We start from the raw sequence: 26,591 nt of genomic DNA, 5'->3' as shown, positions 1-26,591 counted from the left end.
GGGAGCGCGGCGGTACGCAAAGCGCGCGGCGGCCTACGCAAAGTGCGCAGGCGCCCCGCCGCTGCCGCCGCCGCCGCGCCTCAGGAGGTTCCGCTCGCCACAAAATGGCGGCGCGGCGCCGCGGGGGTGCGAGACGCAGCAGGACAGCGCTGAAAACACGCAGTTCTTCACTTTATTGGCGTTAGAATTAAAGACTTCGTGGCTGCCGACATCGCAAATTGCGCCGCGCTTCTGTTTGTCTTCGCGCGGTTTCCCAGAATCAAATCGAGCAACAGCAGATTGGAAATACGGAAGGGCTTCAAACCCCGTGGAAGCCCGCGACATTTATATTATTAAAGACAAAATTAGAAAAAAAAATGCTCGTAACAATGTTTGAAAATGTATTCGCTACATAATTAGTCCGAACACCATCGCATTTGTGTTTCTCAAGGAAACCAGCAGCCCCCCGCTGTCTTGTCACACAAATCACAAGACACCTTGATTTTAGAGACCATGCAAGTCAGCACAAGAGCTTCTTCCCCAGACACTAACACTGAAGGTTTGCGCCCCCCTCCCCAGACATAGGATCCCTAACCTCTTCTAGAAGTGGCAGTCTTCTCCCTCAGACCCCGTGCAGCTGGCGAAGACAGATTAAAAAAAGCTAGAGAGAGAGAGGGAGGGAAAAAAGAGAAAAAAACAGAAGATTAGCAAAAAAGAGAAAGACATTCAAAAAGCAAGGAAAAGAGATGCAACGTGAAAACAGCTGAGAGGAGATGGCACCTCTTTCTGTGAGGTTTTATATCTCATGGCACCTCTGACACTTAAAGGAAATTACACAAATAAAAACATTTTTTCATTTATAAAACTTTTAATTACATTCTAATAAGGCAAATAACCAGGAAGAACAACCGGTGGTTGATCTGTGGCATGGTGTTAAAATAAATAATAAATCTACATTAAATGCTTCTTTTATCAGATGTCCCAAAAAATACTGACATAATGATGCTGACTGGTTTTGGGAGCAGGCACTCAACAGTAATGGAAGAAGTAAACACTCCAATTATTTTAATTTGCTTTAAAAAAAAAGAACCGAAGAACTTTTCAGGAAATAAAACTGTATTTGTAGTGAAACAATTCCTGAGAAAATACACTGCAATCGAGAGTTTTAGCTGCCTTGATTGCTGGGAGAGGCCAGGCTACAGTTTGTTGCAAGCCAGCAAGACTAATGGGAATGTAAGAACTGCTCGTGAGGTTTTAGCACCATCCCTAACACCTCCCTAGTACAACTGTCAGCAGCAGTTTGCACTACAAATGGTATTACTTATCCTGGCAAGCTCTGAGGTGTGCTTATCATCCAAAAACCTGGGGTTTAAAGGGGTTTTGTTGGAACTATTTGCTAGTACACAGCCTGATCTTTTAGCAGGGTCAGGACACACGGGTTCATCCTGCCTGCGGACAGTGCCTGTACGCAGTGTGACTGAAGGATCAGGGTCACAACAAGCAAGTCTGAAATGGAAATGAGTATTAAATGCTAGTCTTTAGGTAGCATGAATTAGCAAAAGAAAAAATAAAAGCAAATTAAGAGAGATAGGTGATGTCACAAAAATGACACCGAGTATGAAAAGAAAAGAGTTTTCAATGTCTCGACTATGTGATAATTTAACTAAGGTGCCGTTCTCACCTTAAAGTCACCAATAAATACATTTAAACTGCATTGTTATTTTGCCAGCAAAAATAACTCACAGAACTTATTTCCACATTATCTGGGTGGAGAGGGACCAGGAGAAAGGGGAATCTATTAACTGCATGGAAAAAAAAATTAAGATTTAAAGTTGCAGTGTCCAAAAGCTTGTTAGGACTCATTTTACATTGTTTAATAAAAGCAATAATCACCAGTACATAGTAAAGTCAGGTTCACAATGAGGATATAGGAGAGAGCAAGAGTAACACCATGGAAAGGTCACAGCTGAAATGCTGTCACGTTTTATTAGACCCTGTGATTTAACAAGTAAATGAAGGTCCATTCCAGCCCATTGTATTCAGGGATAATTACTCAGTACAGAGCCATGGGTTACTGTAAAAGAAGGGCAAAGAAAACAAAAAAAAAAAAAGAAGAAGTAAATGTTAACCAGAATTCACTGTCTGACGAAGACTTTATTAAAAAAAAAAAAAGGCATAAAAAATAAAAACAAAAAACACAAAATCATCCAGAAATACACAGAGAAGATACCTGCAGGCAAACCACAGTTGGCACTTGGCCGCTCAGTGAACTCCTGGCCCCAATGAGCAAAACACCTCCCTTTTTAGTGCACATCTTGCATTAAAACAAAGCTTTTGCTGAATAATAATAAAAAAAAAAAAATATGAGGCAACCTGTCAACATCTGTACACTTCTGGACAGATGTCAAATTAAAAAAAATAAAGGTAACACTTTTTGCATTAAAATCAGAAATTGTTGGAATCACTGAGAAGAAAGTCAAAGAAACATCATCGTCTTTCTTCACAAACACTGATATGTACAGCAAGGTGACCAGCTTTCCCTGAGATTGGATCCAGGAAGTGCATCCAGCCCAGCACACTGAGAGGGCGACAAGGCAAGAGATCCTTCATGACCCCTGCAGCATTCAGAGAACACTTAGTTGCAAACCATGGATCCAAGTTTGAAAATCCCCCAAGCCTGGGGATTTGAGGTTTGGATTCAAGCCCTCATGCCTGTGGGGATGTCAAGTCTTGCAAAAAGTCCTTTAAAATGATTTGAGTCGCGCATGACAGCACAGTGGGGTAATGATGGGTTAGACGCAACAAATTAAAAAGGGGAGGGGGCAGCCAGTCTCTTGAGACCAGCACGCTGCAGCGCTGGGTTGCATTCACAGCAGTCCCACGACAGGCACGAAATGCACACCGCCAAGCAGCCGCACTGTCACCATGCAGCCCTCGCACGAAGTGGAGGGGACAGGCAAAAAGCTGAACGACTGAGCAGCGGGGACGCTAGTCCTACAAGCGCTTGGCAGCCTGCTATTGACCAAAAGGGGAAGAGGTATCAGCCCCGAGCATCTCTTGCCAGTTCCACGTAGGCTGTTGCTGAGTTTTTTCACAAAAAAACAACCATAACCCAGAACAGCCAAGGGTGCGGACTGTCGCTTAAAACAAAATGGTGAGCACAGTAAGGGAGCAATGAGTAAAGGTGAGCAAACAGGCACAGTGGCATAGCTGCGTGTTAACCGAATGTGGGGGCATTCGCTTCTGGTGTGAAGGGAAAGGTTCTACAGGAAACCCGAACTGAAAATGAAAGAAAAAGGCAGATTAATGGCTTTATGGATTAATGACAAAATTAAAAAATAAAATAAGAATATAAATATGTTTCCTAACACACACACACACACACACACAAAGAAATGTTGCTAAGTGTTAATACAGTTTAATTTGACTACAAAACATGCTTTATGCACACACACATGCATACACACACACATACTCAGCAGTGGGATGAAACATTTCTTTTCTACAACAATCCTATCACAGTTTTGCAAGCTGCAAGGCTCATCAACTGTGGCTTGTTTGTATCCTTGCAAAACAGTGGAGCCCTGCAATACTTACTGGATCAATATTGAGACTATTTTTCTGAATTCTGGAAAAGTACCATATATACATATTTAATTTAGCAAGGACAAATGCCCATTGAAAAAGGCACTGCCTGCATTTGTGTAGTGGAAACAAAGAACTTCATTTGATTCACAGCCCAGCACACAACAGTGTACAGTTACACCGCCTGCCAAGAGCAATCCAAACCCAACAAAAATCAGTAATGTTCACTCTAACTGCACTTTAGCCGTGTCTCCGTACTCAGCACCAGTAATGAACACTGTTATTCTTTGAGCTTATTTTTCAACATTCATACCCTGAAAAGCACCGAATTGTTCTTTTCATTGTGTTACAGTTACTGCTGGCAGCAGAGGCATTCATTCTACCAGACCGCTCAAGACAACTGCGAGCTCCAGTTTGAGTCAGTGCAAGACCCTTCTGAAGCTCTTCTGTTAAGTGGAACATCCCATTGAAATTAAACTCGAATGCCTCTCAGTGACAGCGTGATGTTTAGGTGCTATTCCACTTCTCTTGGTGGAGACAAAAGGGAAGAAATCCTGGAATCAGCTTTTCTTTATGTAAGGGCAGACCCTAAGTTATTTTGGACTGCATCCAGCAGAGAATGTAAAACCAGCCCAGGTTTGTCTGCAGGGAAGGTGGCCTAGAGGCTGAGATTTTAGGGTTTTATACTTTAAATGCTGCTGTTCCAACACGTTTCTTCTCAGGGAAGTGTGTCTCACACTAGGGGTGCTGTCGCCTTCACCTTGGCGTTGCTGCTCAGTCAAGAAGCAAGACATTTCCCTAAGAGCTTTCCTTTTCCTCTCACCAGAGAATCAGCAACAAAATAAAAAGGCTCATTTAAACACGCTCAGCCCAGCTATAAGTAGCCCACTGCCATTAGCAGTTTAGCTAGTAACCCTAATAAGGATCCTCTGCCAGGCAGGTGCATTTCTTACACATCTGGGTTTAAATTAGCTTTCATTTTACAATAGTTGTTGGCACTTCACTCTGCAGACTCCTGCTTTTGGTGACGTCTGGTAAACCTTCTGGACATCCTTATCTGTTCCACAAGCCTGCCCACGACGACGTAGCCACCTTCTCTCCCTGCTCACATCAAGGCAGAGACACTCTGGACAGGCTCACAGCGTGACACCACTGGCAGGGCTCCGCTCCAGCAGGAACTCCCTGAGCCTTGCCAAAACTCCTCAGAGACTCGGATGCTGCCCTTAATGCGAGGCAAAGTGCTCTGGCAGCCTTTCTGGATGCATCTTGAGCACAGCCTTCTTCTGTCACTAGTCTTACCCAACTGGGCACACTGCGCCTGGCTCCCAGATGTGTGTGTCTGCACCTGCCTGCTACAACTGAGGATCTGTCCGTGGGGTACCCCACCGGACTATTAAAAATGTCATAAAGTCTCTCTGGCTTTATTCAGAGCCTTCGTTATTTGGTACATGCTCAGTATCTCTCGTGATTCTGGACAAACAACTATAATAAGCCAGCAGGTTATTTTCTATTATTTCTACTATTCTATTTTCTATTCTTTTCTACTATTTCTCTGATTATTTAGCAGTAGTTCCTTGAACACACTCACACACACACACTCACACTTCTTTCTGTGTTTCTCTGGTGCGTTAGGACAAATGAAAGCTCTGGTTTGGACAGATTTTACCATCTGCTGGGGGGGATGTTGAAACCAGTCTCGCATCCTTCTTCACCTGCACTGTAACCACAAGCAAACCCTGTACCTTGCAGGGGTGGGAGGGATGGAGAAGAAAGGGAAGAGACATTTTCAAGGCTAGCTGGGTTCTGTCATCACCACTTCTCCATAGCAACTATTGCCATGGTATCGACACGGCCTACGTGATTAAAGAATATCATTTATTTCTAGGGGAGCTAGAATAAAGACAAAGCCAGCAAAGTGCTGGAAACATTTAAAAGGAAGAGGACCTAATCCTTATTTTCCCACATTTAATGTCCAAATACTGAATCTCCCTGTATTTTACTTTGTGGAATTTTTAATGATTGGCTTCAATGCTTCCTTTTTCTACAACTGCATACAGAGAGACTGGTAAGGCATATACAACAAGGGTGAAAGCAGAGGAAAACAGGGACGATAATATTTTTAGGCTTCTGGACTTGCACAGGGTCTGCTTTTTTAGGAACTGTAACTAATCCCACTGTGAGGTCTATATTAGTTAATGACGCTTACCAGGACAATGTGCCTCATGCACCATGCAGCCAAGAGCAGTTAACTGTAAAACAGCATACATGTAAGAACTAATAATGGTGATGATGATGCAACAATAGAAAGAAAAAAAAATAAAGAAACCAAGTCACAATTAGTACAAATTATCGAGTTTGGGCTTAAAGAAGTCTCTGTGAAAGAAAAAGGCTAGTGGACTGACAGTTATTATTAAACAAGACACGATTATGCTACTGGCTTGTGAAATTCAGGGATTGTTATAGAGATTTATGAATGAAATAAATACTGAAATGAATCATTAAGGACAACTGGAGAAGTTAGAGCAAAGAAAACATCACTATTTTTAACACAGCTGTTTTCCTGGAGGAGAGAGGCCTCATATTACCTCCCCAAGCCTGAAGCAAGCACTGTCCCACTGCTTTCGCAGTTTACTATGCCTCAGGCTTAACCAACAAGGGCAGTACCAATGTGTATTTGTATGGATATGCGTGGTGTCAGGGATGATTCTGAGATCAGAACTGCTTTCTAGGAACAAGTGTGTAACCTGGCTAACCTGGCCACAGCTACTACTTGCTGATACTACAGGGCACGTTGTCCCCTCTTCTGCATTCCTCACCCAGACTAATCTCACGGCACAAGTCTGCAGTCCTCAGTGTGCAGACAACTGAGGGCTCTGAGCATGAAAAGAACTTAGTTGTGTATTCCTCACATAGTCCAGGCTGTCCCCAGTCAGTCTCAGGCTCCTCAGTTTGCAAAGATATTAAAACCCCCTGAAGGTAATTCAAAAGGGCAAATCAAAATAGGCAGTGGAAAAAGGAACGGACAACTGAGAGAAGGGCAGGAGCACTAATTGCTCATCGCACAAGAATGTTGACATTGAAGCAGTTCCAGCTCAAAACGAAAAAGACTAAAATAGGATCTGATTCTGGTTATTGGGTTTTTCCCCTCCTGTCTCATTTGATTCCAGGTTTAACAGTCAAGGACTATTTTTCCTGACAAGCGGTCCTGTCAGCTATCTGGGCATGTGCCATATTCTTCGTATGAACAGCATTTCTCCATGTACTTAAAACTGCATCATGCAGGCAAAATTCTCTGGGTTTGCTTCAGGGATGTGCGGAGAGGGGATTATATGGCAGTGATGTAAAAAACAGACACTTGTTTATCCGCACGCTGCTCTTTGTACACATGCTAAGGTGGCACAGCCCTCCACTTTGGATACTGTACCACAGTGAGAAGAAAAGGAACTCCTTTTTGCTAGGAACTCCATTGCTAGGTGGAACAGGAAAACTGTTTCAGCTGTACAGCTGGGCTGCTCTTGAGGAATTGCAGAACATTAAGAGCCTGGGATTGGCACTGCTGAGAGCCCAGACAACGGGACTGTGACCAGAGGCTGAATCCTGTTGCACTAGTCCCTAGCATGAGGAACCTTTCTAAATCCATACATTACTTCTCACTCTTTTTGTGGAGGGCAAAAAGTTGATTTAGGGCTAGAGAGAGTACTAACACTTTTGCAGATTCAAGAATTCCAGACTATTTGGCTCCCTGAATAATCTCCACTGCATAAACTTTTCCCAAACCTAATCAAGACCCTGGGACAGGACACACTCCTCTCTGGGGGTGGCAGGACATCCCCATTAACCACACCCTAACCTTGGCAGCTGGTTTTGTTCCACTTCATCACAGGCACTGAAAGACCAAGGGAAGAGCAGGGAGGGAATCCCAGTAAATGGAAACAAGCTCATCCTCTCCCATGCTTTCAGCAAGCAGTGAGGGAGGCGAGTACTGCGCTCGCTGCTCCTGAGGGTTACAGAGGTAAAATGCTTCCAGCTACTGCTCAGGCTTACTAAAGATTACGTCTGTCTGCAAGCCTTCCCCTGATAAGGACTGGGTAAATTGGAAAAGAGCTATCAATACCCAGGAAAATATGAAGAGAGAACCATTACTGCAAAGCAAATACCACCAGGTTAGCAACTTACTTTTTTCTTTCCTTATCTCTTTTAAGAGTTTGCGATCCTCCAGCCTGCTGAGCCTGAGATTGGAGCAATTCAGCTGCTGTCTTCCTTTGTTTAAATGCATTTACTTCATCATCCAACGATTTCTTCTTATCCTCTAGCTTCTTTTTTTCATCCTGATGTAACTTCTTCAGACGATCAAACTTTTCATGCAGCTAGAGGGAAAAGGGGAGAGGTGAGCACTACAGGATGAACACCTTAATGTCCCCACAATCCCAAGTTAAACTTCAGATTTTTTGATAAAGTCCTAAACTACACTGCAGAAGGTGCTCTGGCAGCAGCTGCCCACTTGGGAGTAGATCTATCACCACAACCACCAAGAGACAAGTACTGTAGTCTTCACCTCTTTTTCAGCCTCCTTCAGCTCCGCTTCTTTTTCCTTGACTCTCTGGACAAACATTTGCCTCATTGCCTCTTCCTTTTTCTGCAGTTCCCCCAGGAACTCATTTCTTTTCGCCTCGTAAGTTTCTTGTAAGCTAAAGAAAAAGGAAAGTCCAATGACATGAGTGGGGACAAATTCTGCTTCCCCTGAGCCTCTCAGATCAGGCCCTCATCGTGAAAACCACTGGATTTATCTGACCTGGCAGGTTTTCTTGCCACATTGGCTCTTTACATGCTCTCTCAAGGATGCATGCATACCCACACACAGACACTGCATCCACCAATGCCTCCCTTGAGCTCCCCTGTCTACTCCAGGGATCCCACCTGAAGGGTTTGCTGTCTGGATCGGTGTCCTTGAAACCCATCTCCTCCAGCTTACACCGCCGGTACAGCTCGTAGTGGCGTGTGTGGGTCTGTTCACGAAGGTCTTCCATGTTCACACGGATCAGCATCTCTCGCAGCTTCACAAAGTCGCAGTGAGCTTCATTCTCCACTATGAGAAGACAAGATAAGGAGTAAGACAGGGGTAGAAACAAAGATGTCTTCCTGCAGGCCCCACATCTACTCCACCAGCAGGTTTAACAGCCCTTCCGAACAGAGAAAACTGTTATTATAGGCCTGACACAAGGATTTAACAAGATAATCCCCCACAAGATATTGAAGACCAGCAGGTCTTTGCTCCTCTTATCAGAGCAAGCCCACTGCCTCCTGGTGGATGTGCCACCATCCATGCCATGAAAAATCCCAGGTCTTGACTCACCCTGCACCGTGCCCCAGGGGTACTGACGAGCTTTCATCATTTTGTTTCCTATTTTCAGTTCCTCTGTGCTCCCGATCACTGCAAACGGCAAGTGGGCCTGGAACACATTTAATGCAACCCTCGTTAGTCCCCCTCAACTCTGGCTGACTCGACAGCACGCAGAGATCAGCACAACCACCGAGCACAACAGCCAGTACACACAAGCTAATCTCAGGGAGTCTAGTCACTGGCCACTAGCCCAAGACAAGGAGGGAGAAGGGAGGGTCCTTTTTGGAAACTTTGTTAGTGCTACCATGCTACAGCCGCTACCTGGCTGATCCTCCCAGACACAGGACCTCAGGTGAGATGAGCCAGCACAAGACTAGCATCAGAGAGCTCCAACAACGCGCTGCAGGGCTCTGCCTGTGCTGCTGTCCCGGGGGCTTGCCGTGCCCAAGAAGAACATCTGCACAAGCACAGAAGCAATAAAAGAAGTCTTGGAACCTTCTTGATTTTATGCCACTGCTCCCTCGGCTCACAGCAGAGCACGAGACAACTTGCTCTGTCAGATCAGGGACTGAAGTCCCTCCACCCCCAGGATAACAGCTTTCCTCCCTGTCTGCTTCAGCCCTGGTGAGGAAGGGCTGAACACATCCCTCCATAAAGGAGGCTGAATCCAGGGATCACACCTTCAGGGAGGGACCTTGGGGACAGGGGAGCACAGCTGTACCTCAGCCATGTCTCATTATGCTCCTCAAGCCAAGACACACACCACATGGTATGGTTGTTACAGCACCTGATGCTTGACCAACAGCAAAAGGAAATTTCCTTGTTGTGACCCAGAAGCACAAAATAGTCACTTTTTAGTGAGAGCTTAAGAGACTTGCCCAGTGAAAGTTCATCAGAGATGGAACAAAAACACTGCCAAAACCACTGTTCTAGGCTCAGAAGACCTCACCTTACGCTCCCCTCATTCCCCAAATTCAGGCAGCCAAGCAAACCCCTCAGACTCTGCTATCTTACTGCATTTATCTGTTGTGCAATAAGCGAGATGTTTCCCCACCTCCACTTGCTCCGAGGAACTACACTGCATTCTGCCAAGCTACAAAGAAGTCAAGTGGAAGGTTTCAAGAATTAAAAATAAAGTTGCCAGCTCCCTGCACCCACCCCTTCTGCTGAGTTCTGCGCAGACACATTTGTTAGCTGGAGCCTTTAAGCTGCATTTCGTTCTGGACAATCAAAAGGGCCCCAGGATGCCAATTACATGGAAGATCAGTGACCCTAGATTGCTCACAAGAGAAGGTGGAGAAGCTTTAATTCCATGGGTCATATGAAAACATGGACACGTTGGTAACAGCCAGTACAAGCAAAAGATTTCAGAGATGACATTTTCTACTTTCAGAGCGTGGCTCATATAGTAAAAAAAGAGCTGCCAGCAAGCACCCACAAAGATGGGCTCTTCGGCTTTCGTTCCCTGGCCTTGCAACTCTTGCATGGGGAACATGACAGCATAAATGGGGCTCCTGGTGAAGCTGGTGGGGCTGTTCTGGGCCACGCTGAGGGTCTGAGCACCTGAGACACTCTCCACACAGAGTTACCTTTGCAATTGTGCTGGAGAGGCCAAGCAGCAGAAAAAGGAAAGTGATGTCCCAGGTAGAAGGGGATCTGATTTTCAGCAGAGGGCTGTCTAATTGCAAAGCATGAGTGCAAATGGTCTGCACCTGAGACACATGAGGCCAGCCAGCACATGGGCTGGGCACAAGCTGCTCCCCATCCAGGCCACAGGATCATGCCAGTATTTGCTAGAGGCAAAAAGGGCTCCCCTTTGGTGACACCTTCCTCCACAGGCTACCAGAGCTGCCCTCTTCCCATCCTGTCATTCCTGGGTGAGTTTTCACACCTCCCTCTTGGCTTCTTCAGGTTGTCCCCAAGGAGCATCCCTTGGCTGATTTCTCCAACTGCTGTAAATGCCTTTTGTTTGTTTCACACTCAGGTCTTTGGAGGAATGAACTAAAGGGATGTCCAAGCAACAAACTGAGCAATGGGAGCAAGAGGAGCAACCTGGGGCAGTGGCAGAAACTGAACCCTGCCTGCCTCTGGGCTCGGTCACCACGAATGGAGTTGGTTCCTCCATCACTGTCTGGCTGCTGCCTTCACCAGGGAGAAAGTGCTGGTGATTTCCTTTTTCCACAAGCAAGTTCCAGCTCCCACCATGTGGGACAGCTCATGTGGTTGCATGTGGTTCCATTTAAACAGCAGGTGCAGGGAAAATATATTAATCAGTCATTAGATTAATTCATTCAAAATGGAAAAGCCAATTGGGAGTTGAAAGAATAGGAGAGCTCATTTTTCTTATTATGATTTAAGAATAAAACCCGGATGGGAGGAGATCCAAAGAATTTTGGAGAGTGTTTTGAAGTGGTCTCTATATCTCTGAACTTGTAAACATCGGCATAGTGGGATTATCAAAAAGACCAGATCAATTTCAGGCAAAATCAGGCATCTTGTTCTGAAGATTTGTTTAATCTGATTATTTGCTAAATACTCCACTTGACGCCTTTGTTCACGGTTAAATACTTTTCTTTCTAATCACGATGGCACAGATCTTAAATCTTCAGTTCATCAATTCCTGTCACATCAGGCAGTGTTTCGTTTTAAGTCAATTCTGTATGCAAAATACCCTGAAAAAATCCCTCATGCATCCAGCACAAGTGAATATAATAAACTAAAATGCACATTAAGCGGTGAGTTTGCATATTTAAAAACCCATTTTTACTTTTCATGGAAAAGACAACCAACGCAGATCATAAGCAAAACATTAAGTAATCAAGAGACCAGTCTCAATTTTCTCTGTAATTAAAAAAGAAAGGTAACTGATCTAGAATGTTTGCTGGTCAGCCAGAAGCCCCACTTTAGCCTGAAGACTTCATTTATAACCTTTCTAAGATGTTGATCTGTAAAAGGCAAAGACAATGAAGCTTTCTGTAGAGAATCACAAACATGAAGGCTAAGCCAACTGACTGAAATAAAAGTTTTCCATTCCTCAATTTCAAATGTGATTAAAATTGGCGATTTAGATTACAAACCTAAATCATCCCATCCTGGCTTTTTTATTGGTCTCAATTCCTCCATCTCCTCATCTCCTGACCTGAAGCATAAGCAGATTTGTTTTCCAAAAAATCACTATTTGGAGACCAGTTTTCCAGGTGTGTAAAACTACCTCAATTAGATTCAGATTCCAGCCTGCTTAGCCCCCCTAAAGCTGGTAATTATGATTTATATCAGTTTAATGGAGGATTTAAAGAGTTGATCTCTGTGCAGCAGCTGACACAATCCAGAACGCCTACGACCTGAGACAGCAATTCCCTGCCAGGAGACATGGAAATGACCGAAAGCAAAGATAAGCAGTTTACCTCCACCCTCAGAAGGGCCAACGGGAGAGAAATTCTCCCTTTGTCATCACGTCTCTGGTTCCTTGAGGACCAAACGATATTGTATCTTCATTTCCAGCAGTGCTTTTAATCTGGTGCAGTGAGAGCACTGAGCAAGATGCCATCACAAAATTACTCTGACTAGGAATTAACTTGTGTACTCTGTTCTTCACACACTGGTGGTGCATGGGACAGAAATCCTTGATCTTGAGATGGTCAGAGGCTAAGAAAGTATTTGGGGGAGGCATCATACACCTTCTCTCTCTTATTATGTACTCCAGGAGTGACCAAGAGCAGATGTTTAGAGACGAGAGGGGCCTCTGGCCCAACCCCTGTATTTTATGGCTGAATTACAAATTTCTCAAACCACCACTTGGTTGTAGCTCAAAGGAAGCCATTGCTCTAATCCAGCCTCACTGCATCCCCCTGCTCACCCATTCTGGCCAACAACACCATCCTTCATCAGCGCTGCAAGGCCAAACCAGACACAGGACCCAGCTAAGCAACAGCAGATCAGTAAGAAAAGCAGATCAGTAATAAAACAGCAACTCAGCGCACAGGAGGAGTACCAGAGCCAGCCAGGTGAAGGGGCTCTGCTCCAAAGACAGACACAGCTGAGAGGAAACGCCTTGTAGAGGCAGCACTTCACAGGAAACACCAGTCCAGGAGAGCAAAGCTGTTTGGTGCAGAACAGTGAAGTGCCTGACTGCGGACAGGCTGCCCCTTACGTGAGACAGATAATATTCATCTGATTAATTCATAACTTGTGGTTGTCCTTGCTCTGCATAGCCAGACCTCACTATCTGTCCAATTTCCTGCATGTCTCTCAAGATTTATGTATTAGGACAAGGGAGGGGTTAAAAACCATCTGCTTTCTTAGTACAAAAGCCTGCCAGAGAGGCCATAGCCTATCACAAGGCTCTGCTAGCCTAGGATGACACTACACAGATGGGATCCTCCATTTTTAAGACACAAAATTAAAGGGAAGATGGATTTAAGAAACACCCCGTTATAGGCCACCACCCCGACAGTGAGAGTGCTGAAGTGCTCCGGGAGAGGAGGAAGTGCTGAGTCACTTACATTCATTGTCCCATTTATCTCCGCCACCGATTCATCGTCTGTTGGGAACTGGTAGATCTGAACCCCATTGCTGACCAGCTCACTTGTGATTTTAATTTTAAATTTGGTCAGCTCGCTCTTGGAAATGGCATCCGATTTGGCAATGATAGGAATGATGTTGACCTAGAAAGGCAGAGAGAAATAAGAAGTCCTGAGCTTTGCTCCAGGTGGTTTTTCCAAGTCTACAACACAACTTACAAAAAAAAATAAAAAGTGCTTAGTAAGTCTACAGGATTTATCTGCCAACCCAGCCATCTCCACTAGCATAAAGGCTAAGCAGAGGGGGAAGATACGCCCTGGAAAAGCAGCAGTATTGCCATCATGAGCAAGATAACCTGCGCAGTACCAGTTAAATGTTCCTACCTTGCTGTCAAGCTTCTTCATGGTCACCAAGTCCAAGGATTTCAGTGAGTGGCCCGTGGGAGCAATGAAGTACAAGCAAGCATGGATCCGGGTGTCATGGTAGTTGTGCAAGACCCTCTTTATCTTCAGTTCTTCTTGCAAGTAGGCTTCAAACTGAGCATCGATGAACTCAACAATGGGCTTATAGCTTCAGTGAAAGGAAAAAAGAGTTATACATCATCTCACAGGCAGAGAGGTAAACAGACAGCACTCCTTTGCTTGTCTTTTAAAAATGAGCTGCTCGTTAGATTTCTCGTTTCAAGACCAATTCTCTGACCAATTCAAATCTGTAAATCCCTTCCGAGGCCATCTGGTATACAGAGCCCATCAGTCTTGCAACGTAAAGGGTATCAACAAAACTAAAAAGAAAATCTAACAGACGCTGTTTGCAACAAAGCAAACCCCATCTGTGCAGATGCGCACTGGCCTGGTGGAATCACACACCGCTTAACCATCATCATGCTCCAGCTCTGCTGTGACGTGAGCTGCCAGAGACAGTTCCCCAAATTATATTTCACTGAACATCAATCGTACGTCCTTTGGCAAGATGGAAGAGCCCTGCCAGAAGCGGTTGTTAAGCCAAACGGTCACTAGACCATGCTAGTGGTTTGGTTGGCAGCTTGTGGTCAGCACAGCACAAGGCAACGAGCACAGAAATGCCCTGGAGCTCTCAGCCAGCCCCACCAGCTGAATTTGGGCTGCCGGCAGGCCAATATTGCTCTGAGAGTGTACGAAAAGCTGCTGTGACAGCTGGAGCAGTGCTGACACACTGTGGTCTCCTCTTTTCTTCCTGTCCCATCCCAAAGAGAGGACAAAGGCAACTTCTAAGAAGGAAAGAGGAGAGCACAGTCCGACCCAAGTAGGGCACAAGAGAATGCCAAGCATGAAAGAATGAGGTCAGGATACGGCCTCTCTCCCTCTTCACTTACCTGTCCTCTTTGTTGATCTGATCCCCAAAGCCCACTGTGCTCACGATGGTCAGTTTGAGGTTGACATTGCTCTCTTGCAGGTCGTAGGTACTAGACTTGAGCTGGACCCCAGGCTGCGAGTGAGATGCTGGGTCACCTTCAAACTTGGTGTTGAACAGGGTGTCCATGAGGGTGGACTTACCAAGGCCAGTTTCCCCTGTTGGGAAAAAAAAAAAAAAAAAAAAAAAAAAAAGAGAGTTGAAATGTTTTGTTGAATATTAATATGGCTTGCCCTTTCAGCATCCAAACATTAACAGGGGTGAAATTGTAGCAGATGAAAGCAGATCTCATGCTCCAAAGGGACCGTCTGGCAAGCAGAAAGGCATGTACAATGGAGGCCTGTATTCCAGGCAAATCACATTTCACAGTCTAATGGCCATTAATATCGTTAGAAAATAGAGATGAAAAGAAAAAGGTGAAAAGGCAAAGGGGAAAGCATCACTCAGATCCTGCAGAATCCCATAACTACGCTACAGAAAATCCTGTTTTCATTAAAAGGTGGGGGGGAGTGGAAGTGGGGCTTACTGCCATCTCCAAAAAAAGACTCTCCAGATTAATATTTCTGCAGCCACTGAAATAGCTTCCTTCAGTGCAGAAACAGAATTGGTTCCAATCCTACAGCAAGCTGTGCAGATGGTTTCTTGCACCCACAGCAGCCTTGCTTGGGGCACAGCCTTCTAGAGCAGAAGGGACCTTTTCTGCAATACCTGCTTTCAGTATATTAGGAAATATTAGGCTGTACAACTCGAACAACACACAGAAATCTGCTTCCAGAAGTTCTGCAGCATTCAACTGCTATTTGGATCCCCTCTATCAACGGGGAACTATTTCTTTATCTGGCAGCAAGAGACAAATCCCAGAGACCAGCCTTAAATTTGTTTTAGATACATCCCAGGGAGAACCAAACAAACCCCTCCATGCACTCATTCCACCGGGCAGCCTCCCTTACCACGCTCTGACAGCAGAGCCAGCTTCCCCAGCTCCCAGGACCTGACTTTGCAGCGAACCTCTAAGCAGTCTGCTTTGTTGCCCCGTGAGGACTGTGGTATTTTGGGGAAATGGCCATTTCTCAGCCACCCGTCTGGTTTTTGCTGAAGTTTTGGCAGCCAGCTGAACCCCACCCACTGCGCAGGCTGCTCCTCCAGCCTGCCCCAGGACCACAAGGAGCCTGTGTCTCGGCGAGGCAGCCTTCCCTCCCTCCCTCCCTGAGCCCCCAGCTCCCTAACAAGACATCATCATTTCCCTACTTTGCTCGGAAGAAAAGAGCTTCTTATTTTTGTAGGCTTCGAGTTCTGCAACAGATCCAAACTTGCATGAAACGCCCAATTCAATAAGGGGAAACTCCTCCCCTTCTTCCCCCGTCCAAATCTCCGCGCCTCACCCCTGCAAGCAGGCAAATTCCTCTCTCTTGGCCCCAGCAGGGACTTCACAGCTCAGGGCAAGGCAAACCTGCACAGCTCTGGGAACCGCATGCTCTCTGATTGCCAGGATCACCAAGTGTCTTTCAAGAAGGGAGAATGATTCCTTGACATCTGGAAGCCAACGCACACCTCGAGCTGCAATGCTGATAGTGTCACAGATGGATGCCAGCTTCGGCCTGAAGTCCAGTGGCTTTCACACCAAGCCTTTCTGCAGCCCCAAGGGGAGAGGAGAGAGCCAGCACTGGGTATACGGTGCTACAATCCTGCCCCAGTCTGGGCTTTTAGGGCAGCATTTGTCCCCAGTGGGGAGAAGGTGCAGAGGGTATGGAGGGCCAGAGCATCGCCACGGTTTGGATGGGGTTTTCAAGAGTTAAGAGCAGAAAGCCTGCACGACCTCGCCAGTTTCTTTGCAGGGATTCCAGGAAAACATCGGTATAAAAAAAAAGACTGAAATCTAAACAGCTTGAGAAGGCGGCAGCATTTCCAGAGCTCCTGCCAAGGGTTACTGCCCGGACGGGTGGGACAGAGCAGGCACTCGGCTGCCCGCATCCCTGGTGGGAACCGGGCTGGGTCCTGCTGGGGGGGCAGCCCCACACGTGTGCCAACGCCCCACGCACTCCATCCCATGGAGCTTCCAGGAGTGACTCTAGCTGTCGGGGGCAGACGGGAGAGGTGCAGAAGGGGTGCAGGCTGATTGTGAGGGCAGAGCACGCTTTTATACTCCATCTCCTGCATGCTGCGCAGGGCCGGTAAAGGCGACTCCAAATTCCCACGCTGATGTTTTCCTTTTGGAAGGGGAAGATGGAAACTGGAAAGCCACGACGCCACAGCTGACAGCTTCCAATCCAAACTCCTACACCTTCGTGTTTAGGAAACAAAACCTCCAGGCACTAACGCAGCATCTCAGACGTGAAGCCTGCACATCAGCAATCCCATTCCAGCTAAACCCCCCCGCCACAGCACAGCACCAAGAGCCTACCAGGGAAGAGGACAGAGGAGAGCAGAAGGACTCTCAGCTAACAGAAACGTGGCCCTAATGCTAGCAGAGCGATGTGAGATGGCAACGCCCTGAGTAAAGTGCTTTGCTGTGTTAAACACGACCAGAGCTAGGGAGCAGCGCTGCTTTCAAGGGCAAACGGCGAGAACAGAGGATTGCTGAGCCTCCTGCGAGATGCTGCCTGACACAGAGGCAACTTTCTGCTAGCTGGAGGATGAAGACGGTGCCAACTGCTTCTTGTAAGGACAGCAGTCCAGATGGAACAGATGTGCTGATGAAAAGGACAAGCAGGCTGTGCTCGTTCCAGCCAGCAGCGCTGGAATCTTCTCCAAAAAAACAGAAAGGATGAATGGGGATTAAGGGAGGCAGAATTACCGTGGAAAAAAGCAGCGGTGTACGCAAATCGAGCGAGAGGCGTTCTTGGCAGGGAGATTATTTCCTGATGTCAGGCATAGAGGCACACATGGGATTTGATCTCCGACACTGCACTTAAGCTTTATGCGACTCTGCTCTCCTGGAGCAGGGCTGGCAAAGCGCTGCGGGGAGGAGAAGGTAGGGACGGTGACCTTTATTGTTAGAGCTCGGCACCAGGAAGCTCGCACGGCCCTTGAAACGCGGGAGCACCGTGCCTGTCAGCGCCGGGTGGATTTTAGCTTTCAAGTCTTATGATTTCCAGAGACAGGGGGAAGTTAAAAAAGAAGAAGGCGAGGGACACCACAGCAGTCAGATTCGGGATGTGTGGCATCCCCACGCCAGCTCACCCAGCACCAGGTGAGATGGAAAGAGCCCACGGCCCCAGCACCACACCTGCTGAAGCACATGCTGTGAAAGCTCGACCTCCTCTTCCTTTCTGAGCCTGGTGGTTCAGTTTGCTTTCCCCTGGCACATGTCAGGCAGAACAACACCGGACTGCTCACTGGCCCCCTTCTCTACCTCGCTCAGGATTCAAGAGACCCTCAGCTGGCTCTGCAGTAGGTCAGGAGTCCTCAGAGTATTCCGCTGTTGGAAAGCACAGAGTGTTTGAACCCGCACAGAGCCCTTTCAAGAGAGAGCAACCCCTGTCCTTCACAAGACTAACCCCCATGGCTCCAGATATCAGATAATTCCGTCCTATAGAAGACGCACATGCATGCACAGCCCTTTCGTGTGAAGGAACGGGAACTAATCCGATGTAGCAGGTTTGTCAGGATGAGCCCTGAGGCAGCACAGCCTGATAAGGCCAGCTCTCAGGGAAAAAACTAGCTCTTTTCATCTGACAGCACACCACTGCAAGGCAAAGGCTGGGCTTGCGGGGGGCAAGAGGAGGAACAGGGGCCCACAGACGATGCAGAAGCACCTCAGCTTCTCAGCTCAGGAGCCTGGGGCCTCCCAGCCATGCTGCTGCCATCTGCCCCGCAGAGCAGAGGCTTTTCGGTTGAAGAAAGCCTGTTCTCAGCTGGTTGCAGCAGCGACCACAAAAACCATCGTTTGGCAACTGGCAGCACCACAGCTCCTCACCCCACAGCTCCTCACCCCACAGAAAGCCACCTGCTGGAGAGCTGAGGGCAGCTCTGCACGAGGAAACCCGTGGGCATCCCACCCTTTCCCTGCTGCTGGTGCTCACTGGTGTGGGGACCCAGCACAGACTTACTGCCTCTTTAACACAGCCCCCTGGGGGTGACACCTCGAATTCACTCCCACCATCACTGAGCCCAGGGCAATTCCAAGTGCTGCGAAGTGATAAGCCAGAAATGGTTGGGTCCAGTTTGGGAGCTGCTGAATGCACAAGGAAAAAACACAGGAACCGTTCTTTGTGAGTCCTCAAAACTGCAGTAGAGCCCCTGGGAAGAAAAGATGGTGTTTCCCCAGCAAAATAGCAGTTTCTCATTTCACTGACTAGGCTGCTTAGGACAAATCCCTCACAAATCCTGGGAGGGAGGAAGGGGGAAATTCCTGCTCATAATGGGATGCTAGTCTAATACATCTGTAATCTACCCCGGCCAAAACTGAGGAAGTTTACCAAATAAAAGCCTATTCTTTCCCTCCTTCCCCCACCTCGCTGAGCAATGCAGTCAGCACAGAAGGGCTCAGCCATTAAACACTTCCCCAGCCTTTGCACTAAACTAGCACACGGCCAGCATTTTAGCAGAGCAGCTTCAGGGAGAAAATGGCTGTGCTGAGGAATAAAATAGCAGAGGAACCATCCACAGCCCCTAAGTTCTTCAGAGAGCTTTGCTCGTTCACTCTATCTTTGGCTTGTCTGAGAGGGGAGACAGCTTTCAGCATGAGAACAGCTAAAAATTGCTCTAATCTGGACGTGCTGCTGGGCGTCGCTCCTGAAGCTTTCCCTGGCTCCTCCGCTGGGAGCCGGAGGAATCGGTGGCTCGGCTCCAGCACGGTGCAGTGTAAAACTGCCGCTGGGTTCTTCCTCCAACAAACTCCACACGCAGCTGAGAAATGGGGAGTAACGAAGTGTCTTTCTGTCGTGTTTAGTGGCCTGACTGTGGCATCAGTTCACCTTCATCCTGTTTTGTTGGTCTCCATCCTCGTTCATTTTCTGTTCTTGCAGTTTTTCACCCCAAATTCCTGCTGTACAAGTGAGACCCAGCAGTCTAAATGACAGATGGATCCTGGGATCATTTTTTCTTTTCTCTCCCCAGGATGTTTAAGGGGTTAACTTTGTTACCACAAGTTAACAGAGGCTCTGTTAAAGCCTGAGTTCATCAGCTAAAAATGTGCACATTTTTTTCTAAGGGAACTTATTAATTTTTTCTATGAAGCTTCTTTATTTGAAGATTTACCATGTCTGTGTTGTTACCATTCATAAAAGACTGACATTAACAACTAATGCACATCGATCTCGGTGAGCCCTTGTTATTCAGAAGAACAAGCAATTAGTGCATTCCTGTTCTGCTGTGCAAAGAGGAAAGCAGGGATATTCAACTGCCTTCCACACATCATGGGGAATACTTAACCAAGGGAGGCATCTGCTGCTGCACCTACTTGCAAAAATAACACAGCAGCTCAGTAAGTGCAAAAGGAAATACAGTAAGGCTTCGATCTGGGGACAAGAGTTTCACTGGGTCACATCTCATTCGTGTACAGTGGAAATCACCTACTGACTCAGCCTGACAGTGACCTCGACTTGTCAGCAAAGTTTAGCATCTCACAGGAATGCCATTGTCAGGGAAAGTTTTCCTCTCAGCTCCATTTAACAGGGCTCTCCGCACTCTGCTCCTCTCATCGCAGGCTTAACCCCGGGTCTGTGCCCTGTGCTGGGTCTCAGGAGCAGCACAGACAGCCTTTGTGAGGACACGGAGCTGACCACCAGCAGAGACAAGAGCCCAGGAGCCATCAGCAGCTGCAGCTCTCCCCTCTGTCACGCCAGGCACTGCAGACAGGGCTTACCCCATGCAGCCACACAATAAATTCCCATTCCCTGAGGCATCAGTGCATCAAAACAATTGTCCTCACCACAGGGAAGACCCGTGAGAGGGGCAGACACTGCGGGACAGACACCAAGTCCTGCTACAGCGCCAGGGCCCAGCTCAGATGCATGCAGCTTGGCAGCCTGGATGGCTGCATGACCAGCTAAGGCTTGGCCAGACACTGTTTAATTCAAGCATGCACAGAAAGGAGAAGAAAAAAATAGCTTTTAGTGCTTTAAGAGGAGAATGACTGGTATTTTGTTAAAATAATTATAATAATAACTGAGTGTCTGATCACACAAGACCTCAGAACGGAGTTCTCTGGCATGAATACCTATTTTCTTTTAAAAACACAACATTGAAACAGACCAGGCAAATAAAGATCATAATAAACGCGTGGGACTCCAGGCATTTCATTTCTGTGGTTCACTGCTTGGTAGAAAGCCATACTGCATAACCCCAGCAGGGATTTCCCAGGGCACCACTAAATCTTGTTACTGAAAATAGGCAGAACAGGGGAGTGGAAATTCAAATCAAAGCTACCTTGTTAATTCCATTACCTCTAAGCTACATCCAGCTGCAGAAAAGCCCTTTTCAACAAAAAGAGCTTCCCAAGATGGAAATACTCACCCACACACAGGATGTTGAAACAAAACCCATGATTAACTGACTTATTAACCAGCTGGTCAGGCAAACTGTCAAATCCCACGTGTCCAGAAAGGGGGACAGTACGACAGCCTTCACCCTGAAATAATGAAAAATACAGTCTGTCATTTTCAAGCAAAACCCACTTATCTCTACATGCCCTTAAGACCTCCCAGGTAGAATAAAGTATACAGTCCATGCACAGATTTGCACATATATTGTAAATCTTGTGATAAACGTAATCAGCATCCATCAGTCTTCTCCACAACAAATGCAGAGAGCACGGATCAAACACCCTATTTGCCCTACAGGAGAAGGTGGCCCTGTCAGAAAAGTATTGAACTGTGCAAAACACAAACCCAAACACAACTGCTGAAACAAGGAGTTGACAAAACGTTTCTATCCTGAGAAATTATGTAGACACTCAAGTCTCACCTCATACCGAAAACAAAAAGAATCCCCTGGGCAAAGGAATGTATTAGCGATGCCTCCTCCTGCACGCCTATTGCAATGCACATTAAAACTTCAATTACAGAAACGAGCTAGCAACAATTAGGGAAACTGTACCTACATCAGTAATTGAACAGCCCAAACACAGCCTCTGCACAGAGAGCTGTAGAGAAGCAGCAGAGAATGAAGCCTTTGAGCTACCAAGCACAGCGATATCTTCCTTGCTGTCACAAAGATGTAACTCTCAGACAGGAGCCTGTCCAGACCTACAAAATAGCTGTTAGCACCGGGAGATGCAGGGATCGTTGGAGGAAGCTGCAAGGAAGATGTGAGGCCAGAGCCTGCCCCAGCAGTGAGAGGGATGAGCTCCAGCTCCCTCCGTGCCACGCACCCAGCACAGCCGCTCGCTAATGGAGAGGGGCTCTGAGATGTTCACCTGGCCACCAGGGCCTCCTTACCTCCCGCAGTCCCACAGAAAGGGATTTCTCTCTGCAGATCACAGGCTTTTCTCTTAAGAACCCATTTTGGTGCCAAACACAGAAAACTCCCCTCTGGCCTTTTAAGCACATCAGCAGCTTGCAAGAAATATTACAACCACGAGGCAACAGTTTATAAGGGTGTAATTTTCAACTTATTCTTTCAGGATCCCATTTCCACATACATCAAAAAGCTTGTTTATAGGGACGGGCATACTGGTTTTCCTCTTTTGTTAACAACCCTAGTGTTTCAGGCCAGCAGAATGCCCCCAAGGACTGCATCTACCACTCAGAGCTGGTGTGGTTTTTTTTTCCCTCAAATGCGAGGATCCAACTACATTTCATCCATTAACCATATTTACAGCCCTGTGATGTGTAAATATGTTTTCCCCTAGCCATACTTTGTGTATTAGTCTGACTCTCCCTGCCAAGATGTTCACGAATATGGCTCATCATTAACTCCTGAGCACCTTGCCTCCAGACGACACGCTAACCAGGAGGGCGCCCTGCTCACCCAGCAGAATTTGGTTTTGCCTGCTGAGGGCACAGCTCTGAGGCCAATGATTCACAAACTGAGCGGTTTTATACAAAGCAGAGGAAAGGGAGAACCAGAAGGCCATCAGGCACGTGGATTTTGTGACAGCACATCTCGACTCTCCTCCTAAACCGCCTTCTACAAAGCCCCAGCACTGGAATATCTCGTGGTGGGGTTTTATCCCCGGCGAGGAAGCAGCACGGTCCTGGTGAAGAGGCTGCAGAGGCGAGAGAGACCCACAGACAGCAGCCTTCCCAGGGAAGGAGAAGCATCCAGTGTATTTTTAACACCCAGCCTTAAAACTGTGCTGTTGGGAGATTGTTTGAACACTACTCTCTGCAGGAAGCGTGGGCGGGCGTGTAGGCTCTCATTAAGAACAAATCTTCTCCTGGTCCCTAAATATAAGTGTGATCCAGATGGAACAAAGTAAATGGTGAAAGTTAAGCCCCTCTCAGCTAAGAGGAGGCATTCATTGTCGCGCCAAACTCAGCCTGCGAGTCATTTCCTGTACCCTGGTTTTCTAGTCACCTGTGGTTTTATAACGCAGTTAAACCACACTTCGCATTTGTTTCAGGTCAGGAAACAAATACAGCAAAATCTGATTTTCAGTCGCAGCAGCTCAACCTTCACGTTAAGTACACAGCCACAAGGCATATTGTGCTGTACTGGCTAAAAATCCAAAGCCTGCAAGGGCCAAGCATTGAGAGATCAGGCGTGTTGAAAAAAAACATTAAAAAAATTATGCTTTATTTTCTATTTTAAAAGAATGACGTTTTTTATTTATGTGGTGTTGACACACATCAGAAAGTTGACAGCAATTACCAAGCCTCTGGAGGGAAAAGAACCATTTTCTACCTGATCCCCCAAGAAACAGGGCAAGTAATCAGTCTCCACATGCCACGAGGTGTCTCTGTATCCAGAATGCTGCTATATATAAACAGCTCCATCATAAACAACATATGAACACGGCGGTTAGTCATACTGCCTGGATATTAGATGTAGATTTGCATTACCTTGTGGAAAACCAAAGGGGAATATGTTAAGCTCATAAAACAATCTGTGCTGAAAAAGCGTTCAAGAGCTGCCATTGTTTACCCTGAAAAAAAACAATGTTTCGGTTCAATTTAAAATGCATGAAGAGGTATCAGCAAGGGAAGCGAGGTTTAAGTGCTGCCCACGCGGAGGCTTTTTCCGCTAGCACCGCTGAGCGCTGGATGGCTGAGAGTTCTTCCATATTCTCCGGTTTAAAGTTAGCATCTTCTTGGACTGAAGACAAAGACGGGAGTATCTGGGAAGCCAGTGTGAATACTGGCACTGCACCAAGACACCAGATGCCTTTTTTTTTCCCATACACACAGAGTGACCCCCCCTAGGATAGAATGGGCTGTTGTTGCTCGGGAGGAAGCAAAGCGTGTTTGCCACAAACAAGATTAAAAGAACAAAAAGAGCAACACACTCTCCTGCTGCATTGCCAGGCGGGGCTATTTCAGAGCAAAAGTAAAGAGTAGCCCCTTGTAGAAGTTACTGCATTTTTTTCCCTGTCTCTGGAGGATCTGCACACCTTTTGGGAGGGCCTCTCCATGCCACAGGAACCGCTGCTGCCTGCTCTGTAATTCTTACAGAGAGGTACCTCAACAGTATGGAAAATACAGAGAAATTAATTACCCCAAACCAAAAAAAAACCTGCACATTAACTGCTAGTTTACAAAAACAGGCAAGATTTAGACTCCAGGTGTTTGAATCTCTCCAAGATGAAAAAATGATTAGAAAAGTCTTGCCGAACTCGCATTTCTATCTTTGTGCATCTCAGGTACAGCTCCTGGGACATCCTCAGAGTGCCAAGAGGCAACTGCTGCTCCGTGGGGATGAAGCAGGGTGTCCTCTCTGAGATGAGCAGCATGCTGCTCACTGCCACGTGCCATATTCAGGATGGTTTCTGGTGGCCTGTACTAACAGGAATTATGAAAAAGGACACCGTGGCTAAGAAAAAAAGCCTGTTTGGCAGTGCTCAGGCAGAGCACAAAATACAAAAAATCCTACAGCTCTGAACCCAGGGGACCCAGCGTCCAAATGAGGCCTGCACAGCAAGAAAATGCTTCCCAACCCTGCAGTACTACACTTTTTCTGCACTTAATTTTAAAAAGTGCTCCTGTTTGGGACACTGACTGACATCTCATGCTTCTGACACCTCTGAAAGAACCATTTCAGACACCGAGGCCTGGGAAGCTCCCTTCGGAGGGAAGCTAAACAGACCCCGAATTCAGGGTTTTTCAGACCGCATTTAAGCGAGAACAACGTCAGATCCCTTCCCATGACCTCGGTGTTGTGGCATCCACTTCCCCAGACTGTGTTTGACTCTGATTAAACAACAAATTAGAGCAAGGCTTGTACCAATTAGTTCTCACTTGTACATGTGTGTAATTCCCTTATGCAATGAGGGAATTATCCAGCAGACAGCAAAAACATTCCCCATGAAACAAATGCAATGCAGGGATGTAAAGTGAAGGTATAGACTTTGTGTTTCTTCTTCCTGCTCAGCTGATAACAAATCATCAGGGTGAATATAAAATAAAAACAACAGAGAAGCAGGATAAATAGTTCTGAATCAGCCACCACGGAAAGTGAGAGAGATCTCCCCAAAACTCCTGACCACTGACCGCTCCCTTAGGCCGTATCGCATCCTTCAGCCATTCAACGTTCACAAACAGGCAAAAGCTTCCAAAATCCCCAAAATCACCACCAGGAGCCCCTGGATCACCCGGACGTGAGAGCAGACCGCTTCGCCGGCCGCAGCCAGGCTGACAAGCTGCGGGTCTGGGTGAAGGCATTTCTAATTTCTCATCCGTCACACGGCCAGTTTTCGCTTTGGCCTCTGAAGAGAGGCCGAGCCGTAGCATAATTCATTCCAGGTCACCAGCAGATGTCTGGAAGCCCTGCACATCATCCGAGGAAAGCCTAACGCTCAATTTTCCTTAAGACAGGGGAGCGAGTGAGTCACTGCACATACCTTGGCACAGCGCACAAGGCAGTGGCCGTGTCCAGGAGGAACTAACACCACGAACCAGCGAGGGATGGCCGTGGCTACCCGCTCAGCACGATTTGGCGCGTGAAAAAAAAACATGCTTGGAGGACAGAGCGGCAGGCAGCCGTCCCCGGCAATATTCCTGCGTTACGGCACTGTGGGAGCCCTTCACGCCCCAAGCAAAACGCTTCCACTCGCGGGTGCGTGATGGAGGCTCCGTACCGAGCACGGAGGTGCCTCAGCTCCTGCCGCTTCTCTTCTGGATGTTTCTCTGAGGACAGATGGACGGGACGGACAGACAGAAGGCTCTGCCCTGAGGCAGCGAGGGGCTCGGGGTCCCTTGGGGACGGAGCTGCCCAGGGGGGGGTGCAGCACAAGGACCGGGGGGGGGGTGACGGGTTTGTGAGGAGGATGAGGATGGGGATGGGGGGGGGGATGAAGGTGAGGCTGAGGATGAAGGGCTCGGCGAGGGGGGTCCCCTCAGATCCCCTCAGCCCAAGGTCACCGCGCACGGCGCTGCCCGCCAGGACGGCGACGCCGAGGGGACACCGGGAGCACCGCTCCCCGCACGCAGCCGCTCTCCCGTCCCCGCACCCCTCGAGGGCCGCCCCGCTCCCCGCGGCCCCCCCCCCGGGCTCACACCGCCCCGGCCGAGCCCTGCCGAGCCCCCCCGGTGCCCCCCGGCGCCCCCCGGCCGCTCCCGCTCCCACCTGCCGCGCCACCTCGGCCGCCGCCATCGCTGCGCGCCCTCCTCACGGCCCGCCCCGCCCGGCCGGGCGGCTCCGGGCGCGCCCACGGCACCGCCTCGAGGGGGGGGGGGTG

At 47.6% G+C, this 26,591-nt stretch overlaps 1 protein-coding gene across 4 annotated transcripts; it reads right to left on the bottom strand.

Moving 5' to 3' along the window:
• Positions 1-150: 150 nt before the first annotated feature.
• SEPTIN6 (septin 6) lies at positions 151-26,554 on the bottom strand. Of its 4 annotated transcripts, none has more exons than XM_032196069.1 (10): positions 26,480-26,554; positions 21,272-21,386; positions 14,778-14,973; positions 13,810-13,996; positions 13,408-13,569; positions 8,918-9,014; positions 8,482-8,650; positions 8,120-8,252; positions 7,741-7,931; positions 151-640 (listed from the first exon to the last, which is right to left on the bottom strand). In XM_032196069.1, exons 1-10 carry the CDS (start codon positions 26,504-26,506, stop codon positions 631-633), a joined length of 1,287 nt encoding a protein of 428 aa, XP_032051960.1. In that variant the 5' UTR covers positions 26,507-26,554; the 3' UTR covers positions 151-630. The 4 variants fall into 4 exon arrangements, with proteins under 4 accessions (XP_032051960.1, XP_032051958.1, XP_032051959.1 ...); XM_032196067.1 differs by lacking the exon at positions 151-640 and adding an exon at positions 696-2,053; XM_032196068.1 differs by lacking the exon at positions 151-640 and adding an exon at positions 2,949-3,258.
• Between the last annotated feature and the right edge of the window lie 37 nt (positions 26,555-26,591).

This window comes from Aythya fuligula, chromosome 13 (genome assembly GCF_009819795.1).
Source record: "Aythya fuligula isolate bAytFul2 chromosome 13, bAytFul2.pri, whole genome shotgun sequence".
Lineage (NCBI taxonomy): Eukaryota > Metazoa > Chordata > Aves > Anseriformes > Anatidae > Aythya > Aythya fuligula.
Note: the sequence above shows the minus strand (reverse complement) of the source record. Positions and strands in the feature narration are given on the sequence as shown.